We start from the raw sequence: 27,984 nt of genomic DNA on the forward strand, positions 1-27,984 counted from the left end.
ACTGAGCCCCTGGTGTCATTGCACTGACACTAACTCCGCGAGGGGACCCTGGACACTGAGCCCCTAGTGTCACGGTGCTGACACTAACTCCGCGAGGGGACCCTGGACATTGAGAGCCCCTGGTGTCACTGCGCTGACACTAACCCCGCGAGGGACCCTTGACAATGAGAGCCCCTGGTGTCACGGTGCTGACACTAACTCCGCGAGTGGACCCTGGACACTGAGCCCCTGGTGTCACTGCACTGACACTAACTCCGCGAGGGGACCCTGGACACTGAGAGCCCCTGGTGTCACGGTGCTGACACTAACTCCGCGTGGGGACCCTGGACACTGAGCCCCTGGTGTCGCTGCACTGACACTAACTCCGCGAGGGGACCCTGGACACTGAGCCCCTGGTGTCACTGCGCTGTCACTAACTCCGCGAGGGGACCCTGGACACTGAGCACCTGGTGTCACGGTGCTGACACTAACTCCGCGAGGGGACCCTGGTCACTGAGCCCCTGGTGTCACGATGCTGACACTAACTCCGCGAGGGGACCCTCGACACTGAGCCCCTGGTGTCACGGTGCTGACACTAACTCTGCAAGGGGACCCTGGACACTGAGAGCCCCTGGTGTCACAGTGCTGACACTAACTCCGCGAGGGGACCCTGGACACTGAGCCCCTGGTGTCACTGTGCTGACACTAACTCCGCGAGGGGACCCTGGTCACTGAGAGCCCCTGGTGTCACTGCACTGACACTAACTCCGCGAGGGACCCTGGACGCTGAGAGCCCCTGGTGTCACTGCGCTGACACCTACTCCGCGAGGGACCCTGAATACTGAGCCCCTGGTGTCACTGCACTGACACTAACTCCGCGAGGGGACCCTGGACACTGAGAGCCCCTGGTGTCACTGCGCTGACACGAACTCCGCGAGGGGACCCTGGACACTGAGCCCCTGGTGTCACTGTGCTGACACTAACTCCGCGAGGGGACCCTGGACACTGAGAGCCCCTGGTGTCACGGTGCTGACACTAACTACGCGAGGGGACCCTGGACACTGAGCCCCTGGTGTCACTGCACTGACACTAACTCCGCGAGGGGACCCTGGACACAGCCCCTGGTGTCATGGCGCTGAAACTAACTCCGCGAGGGGACCCTGCACACTGAGCCCCTGGTGTCACTGCGCTGACACTAACTCCGCGAGGGGACCCTGGACACTGAGCCCCTGGTGTCACGGTGCTGACACTAACTCCGCGAGGGGACCCTGGACACTGAGCCCCTGGTGTCACGGTGCTGACACTAACTCCGTGAGGGGACCCTGGACACTGAGCCCCTGGTGTCACTGCACTGACACTAACTCCGCGAGGGACCCTGGACACTGAGAGCCCCTGGTGTCACTGCGCTGACACTAACTCCGCGAGGGACCCTGGACACTGAGAGCCCCTGGTGTCACGGTGCTGACACTAACTCCGCGAGGGACCCTGGACACTGAGAGCCCCTGGTGTCACGGTGCTGACACTAACTCCGCGAGGGACCCTGGCACTGAGCCCCTGGTGTCACTGCACTGACACTAACTCCGCGAGTGGACCCTGGACACTGAGCCCCTGGTGTCGCTGCACTGACACTAACTCCGCGAGGGGACCCTGGACACTGAGAGCCCCTGGTGTCACGGTGCTGACACTAACTCCGCGTGGGGACCCTGGACACTGAGCCCCTGGTGTCGCTGCACTGACACTAACTCCGCGAGGGGACCCTGGACACTGAGCCCCTGGTGTCACTGCGCTGTCACTAACTCCGCGAGGGGACTCTGGACACTGAGCCCCTGGTGTCACGGTGCTGACACTAACTCCGCGAGGGGACCCTGGACACTGAGCCCCTGGTGTCACGGTGCTGACACTAACTCCGCGAGGGGACCCTGGACACTGAGCCCCTGGTGTCACTGTACTGACACTAACTCTGCGAGGGGACCCTGGACACTGAGCCCCTGGTGTCACTGCACTGACACTAACTCCGCAAGGGGACCCTGGACACTGAGCCCCTGGTGTCACTGCACTGACACTAACTCCGCAAGGGGACCCTGGACACTGAGCCCCTGGTGTCGCTGCACTGACACTAACTCCGCGAGGGACCCTGGACACTGAGAGCCCCTGCTGACACTAACTCCGCGAGGGGACCCTGGACACTGAGCCCCTGGTGTCACTGTACTAACACTAACTCCGCGAGGGGACCCTGGACACTGAGCCCCTGGTGTCACTGCACTGACACTAACTCCGCAAGGGGACCCTGGACACTGAGCCCCTGGTGTCGCTGCACTGACACTAACTCCGCGAGGGACCCTGGACACTGAGAGCCCCTGCTGACACTAACTCCGCGAGAGGACCCTGGACAATGAGAGCCCCTGGTGTCACGGTGCTGACACTAACTCCGCGAGGGGACCCTGGACACTGAGCCCCTGGTGTCACTGCGCTGACACTAACCCCGCGAGGGACCCTTGACAATGAGAGCCCCTGGTGTCACGGTGCTGACACTAACTCCGCGAGTGGACCCTGGACACTGAGCCCCTGGTGTCACTGCACTGACACTAACTCCGCGAGGGGACCCTGGACACTGAGAGCCCCTGGTGTCACGGTGCTGACACTAACTCCGCGTGGGGACCCTGGACACTGAGCCCCTGGTGTCGCTGCACTGACACTAACTCCGCGAGGGGACCCTGGACACTGAGCCCCTGGTGTCACTGCGCTGTCACTAACTCCGCGAGGGGACCCTGGACACTGAGCACCTGGTGTCACGGTGCTGACACTAACTCCGCGAGGGGACCCTGGTCACTGAGCCCCTGGTGTCACGATGCTGACACTAACTCCGCGAGGGGACCCTGGACACTGAGCCCCTGGTGTCACGGTGCTGACACTAACTCCGCGAGGGGACCCTGGACACTGAGAGCCCCTGGTGTCACAGTGCTGACACTAACTCCGCGAGGGGACCCTGGACACTGAGCCCCTGGTGTCACTGCACTGTCACTAACTCCGCGAGGGGCCCTGGACACTGAGAGCCCCTGGTGTCACTGCACCGACACTAACTCCGCGAGGGGACCCTGGACACTGAGAGCCCCTGGTGTCACTGCGCTGACACTAACTCCGCGAGTGGACCCTGGACACTGAGAGCCCCTGGTGTCACGGTGCTGACACTAACTCCGCGAGGGACCCTGGACACTGAGCCCCTGGTGTCACTGCACTGACACTAACTCCGCGAGTGGACCCTGGACACTGAGCTCCTGGTGTCGCTGCACTGACACTAACTCCGCGAGGGGACCCTGGACACTGAGCCCCTGGTGTCACTGCACTGACACTAACTCCGCGAGGGGACCCTGGACACTGAGCCCCTGGTGTCATTGCACTGACACTAACTCCGCGAGGGGACCCTGGACACTGAGCCCCTGGTGTCACTGTGCTGACACTAACTCCGCAAGGGGACCCTGTACACTGAGCCCCTGGTGTCACGGTGCTGACACTAACTCCGCGAGGGGACCCTGGACACTGAGAGCCCCTGGTGTCACTGCACTGACACTAACTCCGCGAGGGACCCTGGACACTGAGAGCCCCTGGTGTCACTGCGTTGACACTAACTCCGCGAGGGGACCCTGGACACTGAGAGCCCCTGGTGTCACGGTGCTGACACTAACTCCGCGAGGGACCCTGGACACTGAGCCCCTGGTGTCACTGTGCTGACACTAACTCCGCGAGGGGACCCTGGTCACTGAGAGCCTCTGGTGTCGCTGCACAGACACTAACTCCGCGAGGGACCCTGGACACTGAGCCCCTGGTGTCACTGCGCTGACACTAACTCCGCGAGGGGACCCTGGACACTGAGAGCCCCTGGTGTCACGGTGCTGACACTAACTCCGCGAGGGACCCTGGACACTGAGCCCCTGGTGTCACTGTGCTGACACTAACTCCGCGAGGGGACCCTGGTCACTGAGAGCCCCTGGTGTCGCTGCACAGACACTAACTCCGCGAGGGACCCTGGACACTGAGAGCCCCTGGTGTCACTGCACTGACACTAACTCCGCGAGGGACCCTGGACGCTGAGAGCCCCTGGTGTCACTGCGCTGACACCTACTCCGCGAGGGACCCTGAATACTGAGCCCCTGGTGTCACTGCACTGACACTAACTCCGCGAGGGGACCCTGCACACTGAGCCCCTGGTGTCACTGCGCTGACACTAACTCCGCGAGGGGACCCTGGACACAGCCCCTGGTGTCATGGCGCTGACAGTAACTCCGCGAGGGGACCCTGCACACTGAGCCCCTGGTGTCACTGCGCTGACACTAACTCCGCGAGGGGACCCTGGACACAGCCCCTGGTGTCATGGCGCTGAAACTAACTCCGCGAGGGGACCCTGCACACTGAGCCGCTGGTGTCACTGCGCTGACACTAACTCCGCGAGGGGACCCTGGACACTGAGCCCCTGGTGTCACGGTGCTGACACTAACTCCGCGAGGGGACCCTGGACACTGAGCCCCTGGTGTCACGGTGCTGACACTAACTCCGTGAGGGGACCCTGGACACTGAGCCCCTGGTGTCACTGCACTGACACTAACTCCGCGAGGGACCCTGGACACTGAGAGCCCCTGGTGTCACTGCGCTGACACTAACTCCGCGAGGGACCCTGGACACTGAGAGCCCCTGGTGTCACGGTGCTGACACTAACTCCGCGAGGGACCCTGGACACTGAGAGCCCCTGGTGCCACGGTGCTGACACTAACTCCGCGAGGGACCCTGGCACTGAGCCCCTGGTGTCACTGCACTGACACTAACTCCGCGAGTGGACCCTGGACACTGAGGCCCTGGTGTCGCTGCACTGACACTAACTCCGCGAGGGGACCCTGGACACTGAGAGCCCCTGGTGTCACGGTGCTGACACTAACTCCGCGTGGGGACCCTGGACACTGAGCCCCTGGTGTCGCTGCACTGACACTAACTCCGCGAGGGGACCCTGGACACTGAGCCCCTGGTGTCACTGCGCTGTCACTAACTCCGCGAGGGGACTCTGGACACTGAGCCCCTGGTGTCACGGTGCTGACACTAACTCCGCGGTGGGACCCTGGACACTGAGCCCCTGGTGTCACGGTGCTGACACTAACTCCGCGAGGGGACCCTGGACACTGAGCCCCTGGTGTCACTGTACTGACACTAACTCCGCGAGGGGACCCTGGACACTGAGCCCCTGGTGTCACTGCACTGACACTAACTCCGCAAGGGGACCCTGGACACTGAGCCCCTGGTGTCGCTGCACTGACACTAACTCCGCGAGGGACCCTGGACACTGAGAGCCCCTGCTGACACTAACTCCGCGAGAGGACCCTGGACAATGAGAGCCCCTGGTGTCACGGTGCTGACACTAACTCCGCGAGGGGACCCTGGACACTGAGCCCCTGCTGTCACTGCACTGACACTAACTCCGCGAGGGGACCCTGGACACTGAGCCCCTGGTGTCATTGCACTGACACTAACTCCGCGAGGGGACCCTGGACACTGAGCCCCTGGTGTCACGGTGCTGACACTAACTCCGCGAGGGGACCCTGGACATTGAGAGCCCCTGGTGTCACTGCGCTGACACTAACCCCGCGAGGGACCCTTGACAATGAGAGCCCCTGGTGTCACGGTGCTGACACTAACTCCGCGAGTGGACCCTGGACACTGAGCCCCTGGTGTCACTGCACTGACACTAACTCCGCGAGGGGACCCTGGACACTGAGAGCCCCTGGTGTCACGGTGCTGACACTAACTCCGCGTGGGGACCCTGGACACTGAGCCCCTGGTGTCGCTGCACTGACACTAACTCCGCGAGGGGACCCTGGACACTGAGCCCCTGGTGTCACTGCGCTGTCACTAACTCCGCGAGGGGACCCTGGACACTGAGCACCTGGTGTCACGGTGCTGACACTAACTCCGCGAGGGGACCCTGGTCACTGAGCCCCTGGTGTCACGATGCTGACACTAACTCCGCGAGGGGACCCTGGACACTGAGCCCCTGGTGTCACGGTGCTGACACTAACTCCGCGAGGGGACCCTGGACACTGAGAGCCCCTGGTGTCACAGTGCTGACACTAACTCCGCGAGGGGACCCTGGACACTGAGCCCCTGGTGTCACTGCACTGTCACTAACTCCGCGAGGGGCCCTGGACACTGAGAGCCCCTGGTGTCACTGCACCGACACTAACTCCGCGAGGGGACCCTGGACACTGAGAGTCCCTGGTGTCACTGCGCTGACACTAACTCCGCGAGTGGACCCTGGACACTGAGAGCCCCTGGTGTCACGGTGCTGACACTAACTCCGCGAGGGACCCTGGACACTGAGCCCCTGGTGTCACTGCACTGACACTAACTCCGCGAGTGGACCCTGGACACTGAGCTCCTGGTGTCGCTGCACTGACACTAACTCCGCGAGGGGACCCTGGACACTGAGCCCCTGGTGTCACTGCACTGACACTAACTCCGCGAGGGGACCCTGGACACTGAGCCCCTGGTGTCATTGCACTGACACTAACTCCGCGAGGGGACCCTGGACACTGAGCCCCTGGTGTCACTGTGCTGACACTAACTCCGCAAGGGGACCCTGTACACTGAGCCCCTGGTGTCACGGTGCTGACACTAACTCCGCGAGGGGACCCTGGACACTGAGAGCCCCTGGTGTCACTGCACTGACACTAACTCCGCGAGGGACCCTGGACACTGAGAGCCCCTGGTGTCACTGCGCTGACACTAACTCCGCGAGGGACCCTGGACGCTGAGAGCCCCTGGTGTCACTGCGCTGACACCAACTCCGCGAGGGACCCTGAATACTGAGCCCCTGGTGTCACTGCACTGACACTAACTCCGCGAGGGGACCCTGGACACTGAGCCCCTGGTGTCACTGTGCTGACACTAACTCCGCGAGGGGACCCTGGACACTGAGAGCCCCTGGTGTCACGGTGCTGACACTAACTCCGCGAGGGGACCCTGGACACTGAGCCCCTGGTGTCACTGCACTGACACTAACTCCGCGAGGGGACCCTGGACACAGCCCCTGGTGTCATGGCGCTGACACTAACTCCGCGAGGGGACCCTGCACACTGAGCCCCTGGTGTCACTGCGCTGACACTAACTCCGCGAGGGGACCCTGGACACAGCCCCTGGTGTCATGGCGCTGAAACTAACTCCGCGAGGGGACCCTGCACACTGAGCCCCTGGTGTCACTGCGCTGACACTAACTCCGCGAGGGGACCCTGGACACTGAGCCCCTGGTGTCACGGTGCTGACACTAACTCCGCGAGGGGACCCTGGACACTGAGCCCCTGGTGTCACGGTGCTGACACTAACTCCGTGAGGGGACCCTGGACACTGAGCCCCTGGTGTCACTGCACTGACACTAACTCCGCGAGGGACCCTGGACACTGAGAGCCCCTGGTGTCACTGCGCTGACACTAACTCCGCGAGGGACCCTGGACACTGAGAGCCCCTGGTGTCACGGTGCTGACACTAACTCCGCGAGGGACCCTGGCACTGAGCCCCTGGTGTCACTGCACTGACACGAACTCCGCGAGTGGACCCTGGACACTGAGCCCCTGGTGTCGCTGCACTGACACTAACTCCGCGAGGGGACCCTGGACACTGAGCCCCTGGTGTCACTGCGCTGTCACTAACTCCGCGAGGGGACTCTGGACACTGAGCCCCTGGTGTCACGGTGCTGACACTAACTCCGCGAGGGGACCCTGGACACTGAGCCCCTGGTGTCACGGTGCTGACACTAACTCCGCGAGGGGACCCTGGACACTGAGCCCCTGGTGTCACTGTACTGACACTAACTCCGCGAGGGGACCCTGGACACTGAGCCCCTGGTGTCACTGCACTGACACTAACTCCGCAAGGGGACCCTGGACACTGAGCCCCTGGTGTCGCTGCACTGACACTAACTCCGCGAGGGACCCTGGACACTGAGAGCCCCTGCTGACACTAACTCCGCGAGAGGACCCTGGACAATGAGAGCCCCTGGTGTCACGGTGCTGACACTAACTCCGCGAGGGGACCCTGGACACTGAGCCCCTGGTGTCACTGCACTGACACTAACTCCGCGAGTGGACCCTGGACACTGAGCTCCTGGTGTCGCTGCACTGACACTAACTCCGCGAGGGGACCCTGGACACTGAGCCCCTGGTGTCACTGCACTGACACTAACTCCGCGAGGGGACCCTGGACACTGAGCCCCTGGTGTCATTGCACTGACACTAACTCCGCGAGGGGACCCTGGACACTGAGCCCCTGGTGTCACTGTGCTGACACTAACTCCGCAAGGGGACCCTGTACACTGAGCCCCTGGTGTCACGGTGCTGACACTAACTCCGCGAGGGGACCCTGGACACTGAGAGCCCCTGGTGTCACTGCACTGACACTAACTCCGCGAGGGACCCTGGACACTGAGAGCCCCTGGTGTCACTGCGCTGACACTAACTCCGCGAGGGGACCCTGGACACTGAGAGCCCCTGGTGTCACGGTGCTGACACTAACTCCGCGAGGGACCCTGGACACTGAGCCCCTGGTGTCACTGTGCTGACACTAACTCCGCGAGGGGACCCTGGTCACTGAGAGCCCCTGGTGTCGCTGCACAGACACTAACTCCGCGAGGGACCCTGGACACTGAGCCCCTGGTGTCACTGCGCTGACACTAACTCCGCGAGGGGACCCTGGACACTGAGAGCCCCTGGTGTCACGGTGCTGACACTAACTCCGCGAGGGACCCTGGACACTGAGCCCCTGGTGTCACTGTGCTGACACTAACTCCGCGAGGGGACCCTGGTCACTGAGAGCCCCTGGTGTCGCTGCACAGACACTAACTCCGCGAGGGACCCTGGACACTGAGAGCCCCTGGTGTCACTGCACTGACACTAACTCCGCGAGGGACCCTGGAGGCTGAGAGCCCCTGGTGTCACTGCGCTGACACCTACTCCGCGAGGGACACTGAATACTGAGCCCCTGGTGTCACTGCACTGACACTAACTCCACGAGGGGACCCTGGACACTGAGAGCCCCTGGTGTCACTGCGCTGACACGAACTCCGCGAGGGGACCCTGGACACTGAGCCCCTGGTGTCACTGTGCTGACACTAACTCCGCGAGGGGACCCTGGACACTGAGAGCCCCTGGTGTCACGGTGCTGACACTAACTCCGCGAGGGGACCCTGGACACTGAGCCCCTGGTGTCACTGCACTGACACTAACTCCGCGAGGGGACCCTGGACACAGCCCCTGGTGTCATGGCGCTGACACTAACTCCGCGAGGGGACCCTGCACACTGAGCCCCTGGTGTCACGGTGCTGACACTAACTCCGCGAGGGGACCCTGGACACTGAGCCCCTGGTGTCACGGTGCTGACACTAACTCCGTGAGGGGACCCTGGACACTGAGCCCCTGGTGTCACTGCACTGACACTAACTCCGCGAGGGACCCTGGACACTGAGAGCCCCTGGTGTCACTGCGCTGACACTAACTCCGCGAGGGACCCTGGACACTGAGAGCCCCTGGTGTCACGGTGCTGACACTAATTCCGCGAGGGACCCTGGACACAGAGCCCCTGGTGTCACGGTGCTGACACTAACTCCGCGAGGGACCCTGGCACTGAGCCCCTGGTGTCACTGCACTGACACTAACTCCGCGAGTGGACCCTGGACACTGAGCCCCTGGTGTCGCTGCACTGACACTAACTCCGCGAGGGGACCCTGGACACTGAGCCCCTGGTGTCACTGCGCTGTCACTAACTCCGCGAGGGGACTCTGGACACTGAGCCCCTGGTGTCACGGTGCTGACACTAACTCCGCGAGGGGACCCTGGACACTGAGAGCCCCTGCTGACACTAACTCCGCGAGAGGACCCTGGACAATGAGAGCCCCTGGTGTCACGGTGCTGACACTAACTCCGCGAGGGGACCCTGGACACTGAGCCCCTGGTGTCACTGCACTGACACTAACTCCGCGAGGGGACCCTGGACACTGAGCCCCTGGTGTCATTGCACTGACACTAACTCCGCGAGGGGACCCTGGACACTGAGCCCCTGGTGTCACTGTACTGACACTAACTCCGCGAGGGGACCCTGGACACTGAGCCCCTGGTGTCACTGCACTGACACTAACTCCGCAAGGGGACCCTGGACACTGAGCCCCTGGTGTCGCTGCACTGACACTAACTCCGCGAGGGACCCTGGACACTGAGAGCCCCTGCTGACACTAACTCCGCGAGAGGACCCTGGACAATGAGAGCCCCTGGTGTCACGGTGCTGACACTAACTCCGCGAGGGGACCCTGGACACTGAGCCCCTGGTGTCACTGCACTGACACTAACTCCGCGAGGGGACCCTGGACACTGAGCCCCTGGTGTCATTGCACTGACACTAACTCCGCGAGGGGACCCTGGACACTGAGCCCCTGGTGTCACGGTGCTGACACTAACTCCGCGAGGGGACCCTGGACATTGAGAGCCCCTGGTGTCACTGCGCTGACACTAACCCCGCGAGGGACCCTTGACAATGAGAGCCCCTGGTGTCACGGTGCTGACACTAACTCCGCGAGTGGACCCTGGACACTGAGCCCCTGGTGTCACTGCACTGACACTAACTCCGCGAGGGGACCCTGGACACTGAGAGCCCCTGGTGTCACGGTGCTGACACTAACTCCGCGTGGGGACCCTGGACACTGAGCCCCTGGTGTCGCTGCACTGACACTAACTCCGCGAGGGGACCCTGGACACTGAGCCCCTGGTGTCACTGCGCTGTCACTAACTCCGCGAGGGGACCCTGGACACTGAGCACCTGGTGTCACGGTGCTGACACTAACTCCGCGAGGGGACCCTGGTCACTGAGCCCCTGGTGTCACGATGCTGACACTAACTCCGCGAGGGGACCCTGGACACTGAGCCCCTGGTGTCACGGTGCTGACACTAACTCCGCGAGGGGACCCTGGACACTGAGAGCCCCTGGTGTCACAGTGCTGACACTAACTCCGCGAGGGGACCCTGGACACTGAGCCCCTGGTGTCACTGCACTGTCACTAACTCCGCGAGGGGCCCTGGACACTGAGAGCCCCTGGTGTCACTGCACCGACACTAACTCCGCGAGGGGACCCTGGACACTGAGAGCCCCTGGTGTCACGGTGCTGACACTAACTCCGCGAGGGACCCTGGACACTGAGCCCCTGGTGTCACTGCACTGACACTAACTCCGCGAGTGGACCCTGGACACTGAGCTCCTGGTGTCGCTGCACTGACACTAACTCCGCGAGGGGACCCTGGACACTGAGCCCCTGGTGTCACTGCACTGACACTAACTCCGCGAGGGGACCCTGGACACTGAGCCCCTGGTGTCATTGCACTGACACTAACTCCGTGAGGGGACCCTGGACACTGAGCCCCTGGTGTCACTGTGCTGACACTAACTCCGCAAGGGGACCCTGTACACTGAGCCCCTGGTGTCACGGTGCTGACACTAACTCCGCGAGGGACCCTGGACACTGAGAGCCCCTGGTGTCACTGCGCTGACACTAACTCCGCGAGGGGACCCTGGACACTGAGAGCCCCTGGTGTCACGGTGCTGACACTAACTCCGCGAGGGACCCTGGACACTGAGCCCCTGGTGTCACTGTGCTGACACTAACTCCGCGAGGGGACCCTGGTCACTGAGAGACCCTGGTGTCGCTGCACAGACACTAACTCCGCGAGGGACCCTGGACACTGAGCCCCTGGTGTCACTGCGCTGACACTAACTCCGCGAGGGGACCCTGGACACTGAGAGCCCCTGGTGTCACGGTGCTGACACTAACTCCGCGAGGGACCCTGGACACTGAGCCCCTGGTGTCACTGTGCTGACACTAACTCCGCGAGGGGACCCTGGTCACTGAGAGCCCCTGGTGTCGCTGCACAGACACTAACTCCGCGAGGGACCCTGGACACTGAGAGCCCCTGGTGTCACTGCACTGACACTAACTCCGCGAGGGACCCTGGACGCTGAGAGCCCCTGGTGTCACTGCGCTGACACCTACTCCGCGAGGGACCCTGAATACTGAGCCCCTGGTGTCACTGCACTGACACTAACTCCGCGAGGGGACCCTGAACACTGAGAGCCCCTGGTGTCACTGCGCTGACACGAACTCCGCGAGGGGACCCTGGACACTGAGCCCCTGGTGTCACTGTGCTGACACTAACTCCGCGAGGGGACCCTGGACACTGAGAGCCCCTGGTGTCACGGTGCTGACACTAACTACGCGAGGGGACCCTGGACACTGAGCCCCTGGTGTCACTGCACTGACACTAACTCCGCGAGGGGACCCTGGACACTGAGCCCCTGGTGTCATGGCGCTGACACTAACTCCGCGAGGGGACCCTGCACACTGAGCCCCTGGTGTCACTGCGCTGACACTAACTCCGCGAGGGGACCCTGGACACTGAGCCCCTGGTGTCACGGTGCTGACACTAACTCCGCGAGGGGACCCTGGACACTGAGCCCCTGGTGTCACGGTGCTGACACTAACTCCGTGAGGGGACCCTGGACACTGAGAGCCCCTGGTGTCACTGCGCTGACACTAACTCCGCGAGGGACCCTGGACACTGAGAGCCCCTGGTGTCACGGTGCTGACACTAATTCCGCGAGGGACCCTGGACACAGAGCCCCTGGTGTCACGGTGCTGACACTAACTCCGCGAGGGACCCTGGCACTGAGCCCCTGGTGTCACTGCACTGACACTAACTCCGCGAGTGGACCCTGGACACTGAGCCCCTGGTGTCGCTGCACTGACACTAACTCCGCGAGGGGACCCTGGACACTGAGCCCCTGGTGTCACTGCGCTGTCACTAACTCCGCGAGGGGACTCTGGACACTGAGCCCCTGGTGTCACGGTGCTGACACTAACTCCGCGAGGGGACCCTGGACACTGAGAGCCCCTGCTGACACTAACTCCGCGAGAGGACCCTGGACAATGAGAGCCCCTGGTGTCACGGTGCTGACACTAACTCCGCGAGGGGACCCTGGACACTGAGCCCCTGGTGTCACTGCACTGACACTAACTCCGCGAGGGGACCCTGGACACTGAGCCCCTGGTGTCATTGCACTGACACTAACTCCGCGAGGGGACCCTGGACACTGAGCCCCTGGTGTCACTGTACTGACACTAACTCCGCGAGGGGACCCTGGACACTGAGCCCCTGGTGTCACTGCACTGACACTAACTCCGCAAGGGGACCCTGGACACTGAGCCCCTGGTGTCGCTGCACTGACACTAACTCCGCGAGGGACCCTGGACACTGAGAGCCCCTGCTGACACTAACTCCGCGAGAGGACCCTGGACAATGAGAGCCCCTGGTGTCACGGTGCTGACACTAACTCCGCGAGGGGACCCTGGACACTGAGCCCCTGGTGTCACTGCACTGACACTAACTCCGCGAGGGGACCCTGGACACTGAGCCCCTGGTGTCATTGCACTGACACTAACTCCGCGAGGGGACCCTGGACACTGAGCCCCTGGTGTCACGGTGCTGACACTAACTCCGCGAGGGGACCCTGGACATTGAGAGCCCCTGGTGTCACTGCGCTGACACTAACCCCGCGAGGGACCCTTGACAATGAGAGCCCCTGGTGTCACGGTGCTGACACTAACTCCGCGAGTGGACCCTGGACACTGAGCCCCTGGTGTCACTGCACTGACACTAACTCCGCGAGGGGACCCTGGACACTGAGAGCCCCTGGTGTCACGGTGCTGACACTAACTCCGCGTGGGGACCCTGGACACTGAGCCCCTGGTGTCGCTGCACTGACACTAACTCCGCGAGGGGACCCTGGACACTGAGCCCCTGGTGTCACTGCGCTGTCACTAACTCCGCGAGGGGACCCTGGACACTGAGCACCTGGTGTCACGGTGCTGACACTAACTCCGCGAGGGGACCCTGGTCACTGAGCCCCTGGTGTCACGATGCTGACACTAACTCCGCGAGGGGACCCTGGACACTGAGCCCCTGGTGTCACGGTGCTGACACTAACTCCGCGAGGGGACCCTGGACACTGAGAGCCCCTGGTGTCACAGTGCTGACACTAACTCCGCGAGGGGACCCTGGACACTGAGCCCCTGGTGTCACTGCACTGTCACTAACTCCGCGAGGGGCCCTGGACACTGAGAGCCCCTGGTGTCACTGCACCGACACTAACTCCGCGAGGGGACCCTGGACACTGAGAGCCCCTGGTGTCACGGTGCTGACACTAACTCCGCGAGGGACCCTGGACACTGAGCCCCTGGTGTCACTGCACTGACACTAACTCCGCGAGTGGACCCTGGACACTGAGCTCCTGGTGTCGCTGCACTGACACTAACTCCGCGAGGGGACCCTGGACACTGAGCCCCTGGTGTCACTGCACTGACACTAACTCCGCGAGGGGACCCTGGACACTGAGCCCCTGGTGTCATTGCACTGACACTAACTCCGTGAGGGGACCCTGGACACTGAGCCCCTGGTGTCACTGTGCTGACACTAACTCCGCAAGGGGACCCTGTACACTGAGCCCCTGGTGTCACGGTGCTGACACTAACTCCGCGAGGGACCCTGGACACTGAGAGCCCCTGGTGTCACTGCGCTGACACTAACTCCGCGAGGGGACCCTGGACACTGAGAGCCCCTGGTGTCACGGTGCTGACACTAACTCCGCGAGGGACCCTGGACACTGAGCCCCTGGTGTCACTGTGCTGACACTAACTCCGCGAGGGGACCCTGGTCACTGAGAGACCCTGGTGTCGCTGCACAGACACTAACTCCGCGAGGGACCCTGGACACTGAGCCCCTGGTGTCACTGCGCTGACACTAACTCCGCGAGGGGACCCTGGACACTGAGAGCCCCTGGTGTCACGGTGCTGACACTAACTCCGCGAGGGACCCTGGACACTGAGCCCCTGGTGTCACTGTGCTGACACTAACTCCGCGAGGGGACCCTGGTCACTGAGAGCCCCTGGTGTCGCTGCACAGACACTAACTCCGCGAGGGACCCTGGACACTGAGAGCCCCTGGTGTCACTGCACTGACACTAACTCCGCGAGGGACCCTGGACGCTGAGAGCCCCTGGTGTCACTGCGCTGACACCTACTCCGCGAGGGACCCTGAATACTGAGCCCCTGGTGTCACTGCACTGACACTAACTCCGCGAGGGGACCCTGAACACTGAGAGCCCCTGGTGTCACTGCGCTGACACGAACTCCGCGAGGGGACCCTGGACACTGAGCCCCTGGTGTCACTGTGCTGACACTAACTCCGCGAGGGGACCCTGGACACTGAGAGCCCCTGGTGTCACGGTGCTGACACTAACTACGCGAGGGGACCCTGGACACTGAGCCCCTGGTGTCACTGCACTGACACTAACTCCGCGAGGGGACCCTGGACACTGAGCCCCTGGTGTCATGGCGCTGACACTAACTCCGCGAGGGGACCCTGCACACTGAGCCCCTGGTGTCACTGCGCTGACACTAACTCCGCGAGGGGACCCTGGACACTGAGCCCCTGGTGTCACGGTGCTGACACTAACTCCGCGAGGGGACCCTGGACACTGAGCCCCTGGTGTCACGGTGCTGACACTAACTCCGTGAGGGGACCCTGGACACTGAGCCCCTGGTGTCACTGCACTGACACTAACTCCGCGAGGGACCCTGGACACTGAGAGCCCCTGGTGTCACTGCGCTGACACTAACTCCGCGAGGAACCCTGGACACTGAGAGCCCCTGGTGTCACGGTGCTGACACTAACTCCGCGAGGGACCCTGGACACTGAGAGCCCCTGGTGTCACGGTGCTGACACTAACTCCGCGAGGGACCCTGGCACTGAGCCCCTGGTGTCACTGCACTGACACTAACTCCGCGAGTGGACCCTGGACACTGAGCCCCTGGTGTCGCTGCACTGACACTAACTCCGCGAGGGGACCCTGGACACTGAGCCCCTGGTGTCACGGTGCTGACACTAACTCCGCGAGGGGACCCTGGACACTGAGCCCCTGGTGTCACGGTGCTGACACTAACTCCGCGAGGGGACCCTGGACACTGAGCCCCTGGTGTCACTGTACTGACACTAACTCCGCGAGGGGACCCTGGACACTGAGCCCCTGGTGTCACTGCACTGACACTAACTCCGCAAGGGGACCCTGGACACTGAGCCCCTGGTGTCGCTGCACTGACACTAACTCCGCGAGGGGACCCTGGACACTGAGCCCCTGGTGTCATTGCACTGACACTAACTCCGCGAGGGGACCCTGGACACTGAGCCCCTGGTGTCACGGTGCTGACACTAACTCCGTGAGGGGACCCTGGACACTGAGAGCCCCTGGTGTCACTGCACTGACACTAACTCCGCGAGGGACCCTGGACACTGAGAGCCCCTGGTGTCACTGTACTGACACTAACTCCGCGAGAGGACCCTGGACAATGAGAGCCCCTGGTGTCACGGTGCTGACACTAACTCCGCGGGGGGACCCTGGACACTGAGCCCCTGGTGTCACTGCACTGACACTAACTCCGCGAGGGGACCCTGGACACTGAGCCCCTGGTGTCATTGCACTGACACTAACTCCGCGAGGGGACCCTGGACACTGAGCCCCTGGTGTCACGGTGCTGACACGAACTCCGTGAGGGGACCCTGGACACTGAGAGCCCCTGGTGTCACTGCACTGACACTAACTCCGCGAGGGACCCTGGACACTGAGAGCCCCTGGTGTCACGGTGCTGACACTAACTCCGCGAGTGGACCCTGGACACTGAGCCCCTGGTGTCACTGCACTGACAGTAACTCCGCGTGGGGACCCTGGACACTGAGCCCCTGGTGTCGCTGCACTGACACTAACTCCGCGAGGGGACCCTGGACACTGAGCCCCTGGTGTCACTGCGCTGTCACTAACTCCGCGAGGGGACCCTGGACACTGAGCACCTGGTGTCACGGTGCTGACACTAACTCCGCGAGGGGACCCTGGTCACTGAGCCCCTGGTGTCACGATGCTGACACTAACTCCGCGAGGGGACCCTGGACACTGAGCCCCTGGTGTCACGGTGCTGACACTAACTCCGCGAGGGGACCCTGGACACTGAGAGCCCCTGGTGTCACAGTGCTGACACTAACTCCGCGAGGGGACCCTGGACACTGAGCCCCTGGTGTCACTGCACTGACACTAACTCCGCAAGGGGACCCTGGACACTGAGCCCCTGGTGTCGCTGCACTGACACTAACTCCGCGAGGGACCCTGGACACTGAGAGCCCCTGATGACACTAACTCCGCGAGAGGACCCTGGACACTGAGCCCCTGGTGTCACGGTGCTGACACTAACTCCGCGAGGGGACCCTGGACACTGAGCCCCTGGTGTCACTGCGCTGACACTAACTCCGCGAGGGACCCTTGACAATGAGAGCCCCTGGTGTCACGGTGCTGACACTAAATCCGCGAGGGACCCTGGACACTGAGCCCCTGGTGTGACGGTGCTGACACTAACTCCGCGAGGGAGGCTGGACACTGAGCCCCTGGTGTCACTGCACTGACACTAACTCCGCGAGGGGACCCTGGACACTGAGCCCCTGGTGTCACTGCGCTGACAATAACTCCGCGAGGGGACCCTGGACACTGAGAGCCCCTGGTGTCACGGTGCTGACACTAACTCCGCGAGGGACCCTGGACACTGAGCCCCTGGTGTCACTGCACTGACACTAACTCCGCGAGTGGACCCTGGACACTGAGCCCCTGGTGTCGCTGCACTGACACTAACTCCGCGAGGGGACCCTGGACACTGAGAGCCCCTGGTGTCACGGTGCTGACACTAACTCCGCGAGGGGACCCTGGACACTGAGCCCCTGGTGTCGCTGCGCTGTCACTAACTCCGCGAGGGGACCCTGGACACTGAGCCCCTGGTGTCACGGTGCTGACACTAACTCCGCGAGGGGACCCTGGACACTGAGCCCCTGGTGTCACGGTGCTGACACTAACTCCGCGAGGGGACCCTGGACACTGAGCCCCTGGTGTCACTGCACTGACACTAACTCCGCAAGGGGACCCTGGACACTGAGCCCCTGGTGTCGCTGCACTGACACTAACTCCGCGAGGGACCCTGGACACTGAGAGCCCCTGCTGACACGAACTCCGCGAGAGGACCCTGGACAATGAGAGCCCCTGGTGTCACTGCGCTGTCACTAACTCCGCGAGGGGACCCTGGACACTGAGCCCCTGGTGTCACGGTGCTGACACTAACTCCGCGAGGGGACCCTGGACACTGAGCCCCTGGTGTCACGGTGCTGACACTAACTCGGCGAGGGGACCCTGGACACAGCCCCTGGTGTCACGGTGCTGACACTAACTCCGCGAGGGGACCCTGGACACTGAGAGCCCCTGGTGTCACAGTGCTGACACTAACTCCGCGAGGGGACCCTGGAGACTGAGCCCCTGGTGTCACTGCACTGACACTAACTCCGCAAGGGGACCCTGGACACTGAGCCCCTGGTGTCGCTGCACTGACACTAACTCCGCGAGGGACCCTGGACACTGAGAGCCCCTGCTGACACTAACTCCGCGAGAGGACCCGGGACAATGAGAGCCCCTGGTGTCACGGTGCTGACACTAACTCCGCGAGGGGACCCTGGACACTGAGCCCCTGGTGTCACGGTGCTGACACTAACTCCACGAGGGGACCCTGGACATTGAGAGCCCCTGGTGTCACTGCGCTGACACTAACTCCGCGAGGAACCCTTGACAATGAGAGCCCCTGGTGTCACGGTGCTGACACTAACTCCGCGAGGGACCCTTGACAATGAGAGCCCCTGGTGTCACGGTGCTGACACTAACTCCGCGAGGGACCCTGGACACTGAGCCCCTGGTGTCACTGCACTGACACTAACTCCGCGAGGGGACCCTGGACACTGAGCCCCTGGTGTCACTGCGCTGACACTAACTCCGCGAGGGACCCTGGACACTGAGCCCCTTGTGTCACGGTGCTGACACTAACTCCACGAGGGGACCCTGGACACTGAGCCCCTGGTGTCACTGCACTGACACTAACTCCGCGAGGGACCCTGGACACTGAGAGCCCCTGCTGACACTAACTCCGCGAGAGGACCCTGGACAATGAGAGCCCCTGGTGTCACGGTGCTGACACTAACTCCGCGAGGGGACCCTGGACACTGAGCCCCTGGTGTCATTGCACTGACACTAACTCCGCGAGGGGACCCTGGACACTGAGCCCCTGGTGTCACGGTGCTGACACTAACTCCGCGAGGGGACACTGGACACTGAGAGCCCCTGGTGTCACTGCGCCGACACTAACTCCGCGAGGGACCCTTGACAATGAGAGCCCCTGGTGTCACGGTGCTGACACTAACTCCGCGAGGGACCCTTGACAATGAGAGCCCCTGGTGTCACGGTGCTGACACTAACTCCGCGAGGGACCCTGGACACTGAGCCCCTGGTGTCACTGCACTGACACTAACTCCGCGAGGGGACCCTGGACACTGAGCCCCTGGTGTCATTGCACTGACACTAACTCCGCGAGGTGACCCTGGACACTAAGCCCCTGGTGTCACTACACTGACACTAACTCCGCGAGGGGACCCTGGACACTGAGCCCCTGGTGTCGCTGCACTGACACTAACTCCGCGAGGGACCCTGGACACTGAGAGCCCCTCGTGTCGCTGCACTGACACTAACTCCGCGAGGGACACTGAGAGCCCCTGGTGTCACTGCGCTGACACTAACTCCGCGAGGGACCCTGGACACTGAGCCCCTGGTGTCACTGCGCTGACACTAACTCCACGAGGGGACCCTGGACACTGAGAGCCCCTGGTGTCACTGCGCTGACACTAACTCCGCGAGGGGACCCTGGACACTGAGCCCCTGGTGTCACTGCACTGACACTAACTCCGCGAGGGGACCCTGGACACTGAGCCCCTGGTGTCATTGCACTGACACTAACTCCGCGAGGGGACCCTGGACACTGAGCCCCTGGTGTCACGGTGCTTACACTAACTCCGCGAGGGGACCCTGGACATTGAGAGCCCCTGGTGTCACTGCGCTGACACTAACCCCGCGAGGGACCCTTGACAATGAGAGCCCCTGGTGTCACGGTGCTGACACTAACTCCGCGAGTGGACCCTGGACACTGAGCCCCTGGTGTCACTGCACTGACACTAACTCCGCGAGGGGACCCTGGACACTGAGAGCCCCTGGTGTCACGGTGCTGACACTAACTCCGCGTGGGGACCCTGGACACTGAGCCCCTGGTGTCGCTGCACTGACACTAACTCCGCGAGGGGACCCTGGACACTGAGCCCCTGGTGTCACTGCGCTGTCACTAACTCCGCGAGGGGACCCTGGACACTGAGCACCTGGTGTCACGGTGCTGACACTAACTCCGCGAGGGGACCCTGGTCACTGAGCCCCTGGTGTCACGATGCTGACACTAACTCCGCGAGGGGACCCTGGACACTGAGCCCCTGGTGTCACGGTGCTGACACTAACTCCGCGAGGGGACCCTGGACACTGAGAGCCCCTGGTGTCACAGTGCTGACACTAACTCCGCGAGGGGACCCTGGACACTGAGCCCCTGGTGTCACTGCACTGTCACTAACTCCGCGAGGGGCCCTGGACACTGAGAGCCCCTGGTGTCACTGTGCTGACACAAACTCCGCAAGGGGACCCTGTACACTGAGCCCCTGGTGTCACGGTGCTGACACTAACTCCGCGAGGGACCCTGGACACTGAGAGCCCCTGGTGTCACTGCGCTGACACTAACTCCGCGAGGGGACCCTGGACACTGAGAGCCCCTGGTGTCACGGTGCTGACACTAACTCCGCGAGGGACCCTGGACACTGAGCCCCTGGTGTCACTGTGCTGACACTAACTCCGCGAGGGGACCCTGGTCACTGAGAGCCCCTGGTGTCGCTGCACAGACACTAACTCCGCGAGGGACCCTGGACACTGAGCCCCTGGTGTCACTGCGCTGACACTAACTCCGCGAGGGGACCCTGGACACTGAGAGCCCCTGGTGTCGCTGCACAGACACTAACTCCGCGAGGGACCCTGGACACTGAGAGCCCCTGGTGTCACTGCACTGACACTAACTCCGCGAGGGACCCTGGACGCTGAGAGCCCCTGGTGTCACTGCGCTGACACCTACTCCGCGAGGGACCCTGAATACTGAGCCCCTGGTGTCACTGCACTGACACTAACTCCGCGAGGGGACCCTGGACACTGAGAGCCCCTGGTGTCACTGCGCTGACACGAACTCCGCGAGGGGACCCTGGACACTGAGCCCCTGGTGTCACTGTGCTGACACTAACTCCGCGAGGGGACCCTGGACACTGAGAGCCCCTGGTGTCACGGTGCTGACACTAACTACGCGAGGGGACCCTGGACACTGAGCCCCTGGTGTCACTGCACTGACACTAACTCCGCGAGGGGACCCTGGACACTGAGCCCCTGGTGTCATGGCGCTGACACTAACTCCGCGAGGGGACCCTGCACACTGAGCCCCTGGTGTCACTGCGCTGACACTAACTCCGCGAGGGGACCCTGGACACTGAGCCCCTGGTGTCACGGTGCTGACACTAACTCCGCGAGGGGACCCTGGACACTGAGCCCCTGGTGTCACGGTGCTGACACTAACTCCGTGAGGGGACCCTGGACACTGAGCCCCTGGTGTCACTGCACTGACACTAACTCCGCGAGGGACCCTGGACACTGAGAGCCCCTGGTGTCACGGTGCTGACACTAACTCCGCGAGGGACCCTGGACACTGAGAGCCCCTGGTGTCACGGTGCTGACACTAACTCCGCGAGGGACCCTGGCACTGAGCCCCTGGTGTCACTGCACTGACACTAACTCCGCGAGTGGACCCTGGACACTGAGCCCCTGGTGTCGCTGCACTGACACTAACTCCGCGAGGGGACCCTGGACACTGAGCCCCTGGTGTCACGGTGCTGACACTAACTCCGCGAGGGGACCCTGGACACTGAGCCCCTGGTGTCACGGTGCTGACACTAACTCCGCGAGGGGACCCTGGACACTGAGCCCCTGGTGTCACTGTACTGACACTAACTCCGCGAGGGGACCCTGGACACTGAGCCCCTGGTGTCACTGCACTGACACTAACTCCGCAAGGGGACCCTGGACACTGAGCCCCTGGTGTCGCTGCACTGACACTAACTCCGCGAGGGACCCTGGACACTGAGAGCCCCTGCTGACACTAACTCCGCGAGAGGACCCTGGACAATGAGAGCCCCTGGTGTCACGGTGCTGACACTAACTCCGCGGGGGGACCCTGGACACTGAGCCCCTGGTGTCACTGCACTGACACTAACTCCGCGAGGGGACCCTGGACACTGAGCCCCTGGTGTCATTGCACTGACACTAACTCCGCGAGGGGACCCTGGACACTGAGCCCCTGGTGTCACGGTGCTGACACTAACTCCGTGAGGGGACCCTGGACACTGAGAGCCCCTGGTGTCACTGCACTGACACTAACTCCGCGAGGGACCCTGGACACTGAGAGCCCCTGGTGTCACGGTGCTGACACTAACTCCGCGAGTGGACCCTGGACACTGAGCCCCTGGTGTCACTGCACTGACACTAACTCCGCGAGGGGACCCTGGACACTGAGAGCCCCTGGTGTCACGGTGCTGACACTAACTCCGCGTGGGGACCCTGGACACTGAGCCCCTGGTGTCGCTGCACTGACACTAACTCCGCGAGGGGACCCTGGACACTGAGCCCCTGGTGTCACTGCGCTGTCACTAACTCCGCGAGGGGACCCTGGACACTGAGCACCTGGTGTCACGGTGCTGACACTAACTCCGCGAGGGGACCCTGGTCACTGAGCCCCTGGTGTCACGATGCTGACACTAACTCCGCGAGGGGACCCTGGACACTGAGCCCCTGGTGTCACGGTGCTGACACTAACTCCGCGAGGGGACCCTGGACACTGAGAGCCCCTGGTGTCACAGTGCTGACACTAACTCCGCGAGGGGACCCTGGACACTGAGCCCCTGGTGTCACTGCACTGACACTAACTCCGCAAGGGGACCCTGGACACTGAGCCCCTGGTGTCGCTGCACTGACACTAACTCCGCGAGGGACTCTGGACACTGAGAGCCCCTGATGACACTAACTCCGCGAGAGGACCCTGGACACTGAGCCCCTGGTGTCACGGTGCTGACACTAACTCCGCGAGGGGACCCTGGACACTGAGCCCCTGGTGTCACTGCGCTGACACTAACTCCGCGAGGGACCCTTGACAATGAGAGCCCCTGGTGTCACGGTGCTGACACTAAATCCGCGAGGGACCCTGGACACTGAGCCCCTGGTGTGACGGTGCTGACACTAACTCCGCGAGGGAGGCTGGACACTGAGCCCCTGGTGTCACTGCACTGACACTAACTCCGCGAGGGGACCCTGGACACTGAGCCCCTGGTGTCACTGCGCTGACAATAACTCCGCGAGGGGACCCTGGACACTGAGAGCCCCTGGTGTCACGGTGCTGACACTAACTCCGCGAGGGACCCTGGACACTGAGCCCCTGGTGTCACTGCACTGACACTAACTCCGCGAGTGGACCCTGGACACTGAGCCCCTGGTGTCGCTGCACTGACACTAACTCCGCGAGGGGACCCTGGACACTGAGAGCCCCTGGTGTCACGGTGCTGACACTAACTCCGCGAGGGGACCCTGGACACTGAGCCCCTGGTGTCGCTGCGCTGTCACTAACTCCGCGAGGGGACCCTGGACACTGAGCCCCTGGTGTCACGGTGCTGACACTAACTCCGCGAGGGGACCCTGGACACTGAGCCCCTGGTGTCACGGTGCTGACACTAACTCCGCGAGGGGACCCTGGACACTGAGCCCCTGGTGTCACTGCACTGACACTAACTCCGCAAGGGGACCCTGGACACTGAGCCCCTGGTGTCGCTGCACTGACACTAACTCCGCGAGGGACCCTGGACACTGAGAGCCCCTGCTGACACGAACTCCGCGAGAGGACCCTGGACAATGAGAGCCCCTGGTGTCACTGCGCTGTCACTAACTCCGCGAGGGGACCCTGGACACTGAGCCCCTGGTGTCACGGTGCTGACACTAACTCCGCGAGGGGACCCTGGACACTGAGCCCCTGGTGTCACGGTGCTGACACTAACTCGGCGAGGGGACCCTGGACACAGCCCCTGGTGTCACGGTGCTGACACTAACTCCGCGAGGGGACCCTGGACACTGAGAGCCCCTGGTGTCACAGTGCTGACACTAACTCCGCGAGGGGACCCTGGAGACTGAGCCCCTGGTGTCACTGCACTGACACTAACTCCGCAAGGGGACCCTGGACACTGAGCCCCTGGTGTCGCTGCACTGACACTAACTCCGCGAGGGACCCTGGACACTGAGAGCCCCTGCTGACACTAACTCCGCGAGAGGACCCGGGACAATGAGAGCCCCTGGTGTCACGGTGCTGACACTAACTCCGCGAGGGGACCCTGGACACTGAGCCCCTGGTGTCACTGCACTGACACTAACTCCGCGAGGACACCCTGGACACTGAGCCCCTGGTGTCATTGCACTGACACTATCTCCGCGAGGGGACCCTGGACACTGAGCCCCTGGTGTCACGGTGCTGACACTAACTCCGCGAGGGGACCCTGGACATTGAGAGCCCCTGGTGTCACTGCGCTGACACTAACTCCGCGAGGAACCCTCGACAATGAGAGCCCCTGGTGTCACTGCACTGACACTAACTCCGCGAGGGACCCTGGACACTGAGAGCCCCTGCTGACACTAACTCCGCGAGAGGACCCTGGACAATGAGAGCCCCTGGTGTCACGGTGCTGACACTAACTCCGCGAGGGGACCCTGGACACTGAGCCCCTGGTGTCACTGCACTGACACTAACTTCGCGAGGGGACCCTGGACACTGAGCCCCTGGTGTCATTGCACTGACACTAACTCCGCGAGGGGACCCTGGACACTGAGCCCCTGGTGTCACTGCACTGACACTAACTCCGCGAGGGACCCTGGACACTGAGCCCCTGGTGTCACGGTGCTGACACTAACTCCGCGAGGGGACACTGGACACTGAGAGCCCCTGGTGTCACTGCGCCGACACTAACTCCGCGAGGGACCCTTGACAATGAGAGCCCCTGGTGTCACGGTGCTGACACTAACTCCGCGAGGGACCCTTGACAATGAGAGCCCCTGGTGTCACGGTGCTGACACTAACTCCGCGAGGGACCCTGGACACTGAGCCCCTGGTGTCACTGCACTGACACTAACTCCGCGAGGGGACCCTGGACACTGAGCCCCTGGTGTCATTGCACTGACACTAACTCCGCGAGGGGACCCTGGACACTGAGCCCCTGGTGTCACTACACTGACACTAACTCCGCGAGGGGACCCTGGACACTGAGCCCCTGGTGTCGCTGCACTGACACTAACTCCGCGAGGGACCCTGGACACTGAGAGCCCCTCGTGTCGCTGCACTGACACTAACTCCGCGAGGGACACTGAGAGCCCCTGGTGTCACTGCGCTGACACTAACTCCGCGAGGGACCCTGGACACTGAGCCCCTGGTGTCACTGCGCTGACACTAACTCCACGAGGGGACCCTGGACACTGAGAGCCCCTGGTGTCACTGCGCTGACACTAACTCCGCGAGGGGACCCTGGACACTGAGCCCCTGGTGTCACTGCACTGACACTAACTCCGCGAGGGGACCCTGGACACTGAGCCCCTGGTGTCACGGTGCTGACATAACTCCGCGAGGGACCCTTGACAATGAGAGCCCCTGGTGTCACTGCACTGACACTAACTCCGTGAGGGACCCTTGACAATGAGAGCCCCTGGTGTCACTGTGCCGACACTAACTCCGCGAGGGACCCTGGACACTGAGCCCCTGGTGTCACTGCACTGACACTAACTCCGCGAGGGGACCCTGGACACTGAGCCCCTGGTGTCACGGTGCTGACACTAACTCCGCGAGGGGACCCTGGACACTGAGAGCCCCTGGTGTCACTGCACTGACACTAACTCCGCGAGGGGACCCTGGACACTGAGCCCCTGGTGTCACTGCGCTGACACTAACTCCGCGAGGGGACCCTGGACACTGAGAGCCCCTGGTGTCACGGTGCTGACACTAACTCCGCGAGGGGACCCTGGACACTGAGCCCCTGGTGTCACTAACTCCGCGAGGGACCCTGGACACTGAGCCCCTGGTGTCACTGTGCTGACACTAACTCCGCGAGGGACCCTGGACACTGAGCCCCTGGTGTCACTGTGCTGACACTAACTCCGCGAGGGACCCTGGACACTGAGAGCCCCTGGTGTCACTGTGATGACACTAACTCCGCGAGGGGCCCCTGGTGTCACGGTGCTGACACTAACTCCGCGAGGGGACCCTGGACACTGAGCCCCTGGTGTCACTGCACTGACACTAACTCCGCGAGGGGACCCTGGACACTGAGCCCCTGGTGTCACGGTGCTGACACTAACTCCGCGAGGGACCCTGGACATTCAGATAGAGTCTCCAGTCACTGCGCTGACACTAACTCCATTTCTTTGTGCAGGGTTCGTTCAAATGTGGTCCTTGCCAGAGTGGCTTTGCTGGAAACCAGACGGTTGGCTGCCTTCACCGGAAGTCCTGCAGCAGTGCCAGCTTCAACCCGTGCGATGTCAATGCGCAGTGCGCTATCGAGCGGAACGGGGAGGTGTCCTGCCACGTGAGTTTTACTTCCAGTGAAGCGTCTGGGTGTCTCTGTGAAGACCTCGGATGTTTGTTTGTGAGAAGTGCGGACTGAGTCTGTCTTAAGATCTGTGTGTCCATTAATAATTATTTTTTATACAATGACAAGATCCATAATTAGCAAATTACTCTTCATCAGACCAATTTTGGATGAAATATTAAAATCTCTTCAGATTCTCTGACCAAATGTCTGGTTTCTGGGAGATCAGATTCAGTCAGTTTTGTAAGAGTTGCTGTACAATATTCCAGCATATTCAACAATTGGGTCTCAATCATCAAACATCAGAGTCTGGAACAACTACTGATCTTCAAACTCTGGGTTTAACCATTTGCAAATCAAACCTGCATCCTGACAGACTCCAGCACATCTTACAGATCGTGCTGACAACCGGTGAATTGATATCTGACCGTCAACTTAGGCCTGACGCAGTCAATCGCACATTACCGGTAAAACCAACACAACAGAAGAAACCATTCACTGCGGGCCCCTCGCTCACAGTCTCGCTGCGGGCCCCTCGCTCACAGTCTCACTGCGGGCCTCTCGCTCACAGTCTCACTGTGGGCCCCTCGCTCACAGACAGTCCCACTGCGGGCCCCTCGCTCACAGTCTCACTGCGGGCCCCTCGCTCACAGACAGTCTCACTGCGGGCCTCTCGCTCACAGACAGTCTCACTGCGGGCCTCTCGCTCACAGACAGTCTCACTGCGGCCCCTCGCTCACAGACAGTCTCACTGCGGCCCCTCGCTCACAGTCTCACTGTGGGCCCCTCGCTCACAGCCTCACTGCGGCCCCTCGCTCACAGACAGTCTCACTGCGGGCCCCTCGCTCACAGTCTTAGTGCAGGCCCCTCGCTCACAGACAGTCTCACTGCGGGCCCCTCGCTCACAGACAGTCTCACTGCGGGCCCCTCGCTCACAGACAGTCTCGCTGCGGGCCCCTCGCTCACAGTCTCACTGCGGGCCCTTCGCTCACAGACTGTCTCACTGCGGGCCCCTCGCTCACAGTCTCACTGCGGGCCCCTCGCTCACAGACAGTCTCACTGCGGGCCCCTCGCTCACAGACAGTCTCACTGCGGGCCCCTCGCTCACAGACAGTCTCACTGCGGCCCCTCGCTCACAGACAGTCTCACTGCGGGCCCCTCGCTCACAGACAGTCTCACTGCGGGCCCCTCGCTCACAGTCTCACTGCGGGCCCCTCGCTCACAGACAGTCTCA

General features: G+C 62.7%; 1 protein-coding gene across 1 annotated transcript in view; it reads left to right on the top strand.

Moving 5' to 3' along the window:
- LOC147086343 (thrombospondin-3-like) overlaps positions 1-27,984 on the top strand; it is a 145,581-nt gene that overhangs the window by 56,255 nt on the left and 61,342 nt on the right. Inside the window, exon 5 of the mRNA XM_085978405.1 lies at positions 26,595-26,747. Within this exon, the coding sequence (XP_085834531.1) occupies positions 26,595-26,747 (153 nt within the window). The remainder of the gene's footprint in view (positions 1-26,594; positions 26,748-27,984) is intronic.

This window comes from Somniosus microcephalus, unplaced genomic scaffold (genome assembly GCF_052327205.1).
Source record: "Somniosus microcephalus isolate GS21.2 unplaced genomic scaffold, FLI_Smic_1.0 unresolved_chr7, whole genome shotgun sequence".
Taxonomy (NCBI): Eukaryota; Metazoa; Chordata; class Chondrichthyes; order Squaliformes; family Somniosidae; genus Somniosus; species Somniosus microcephalus.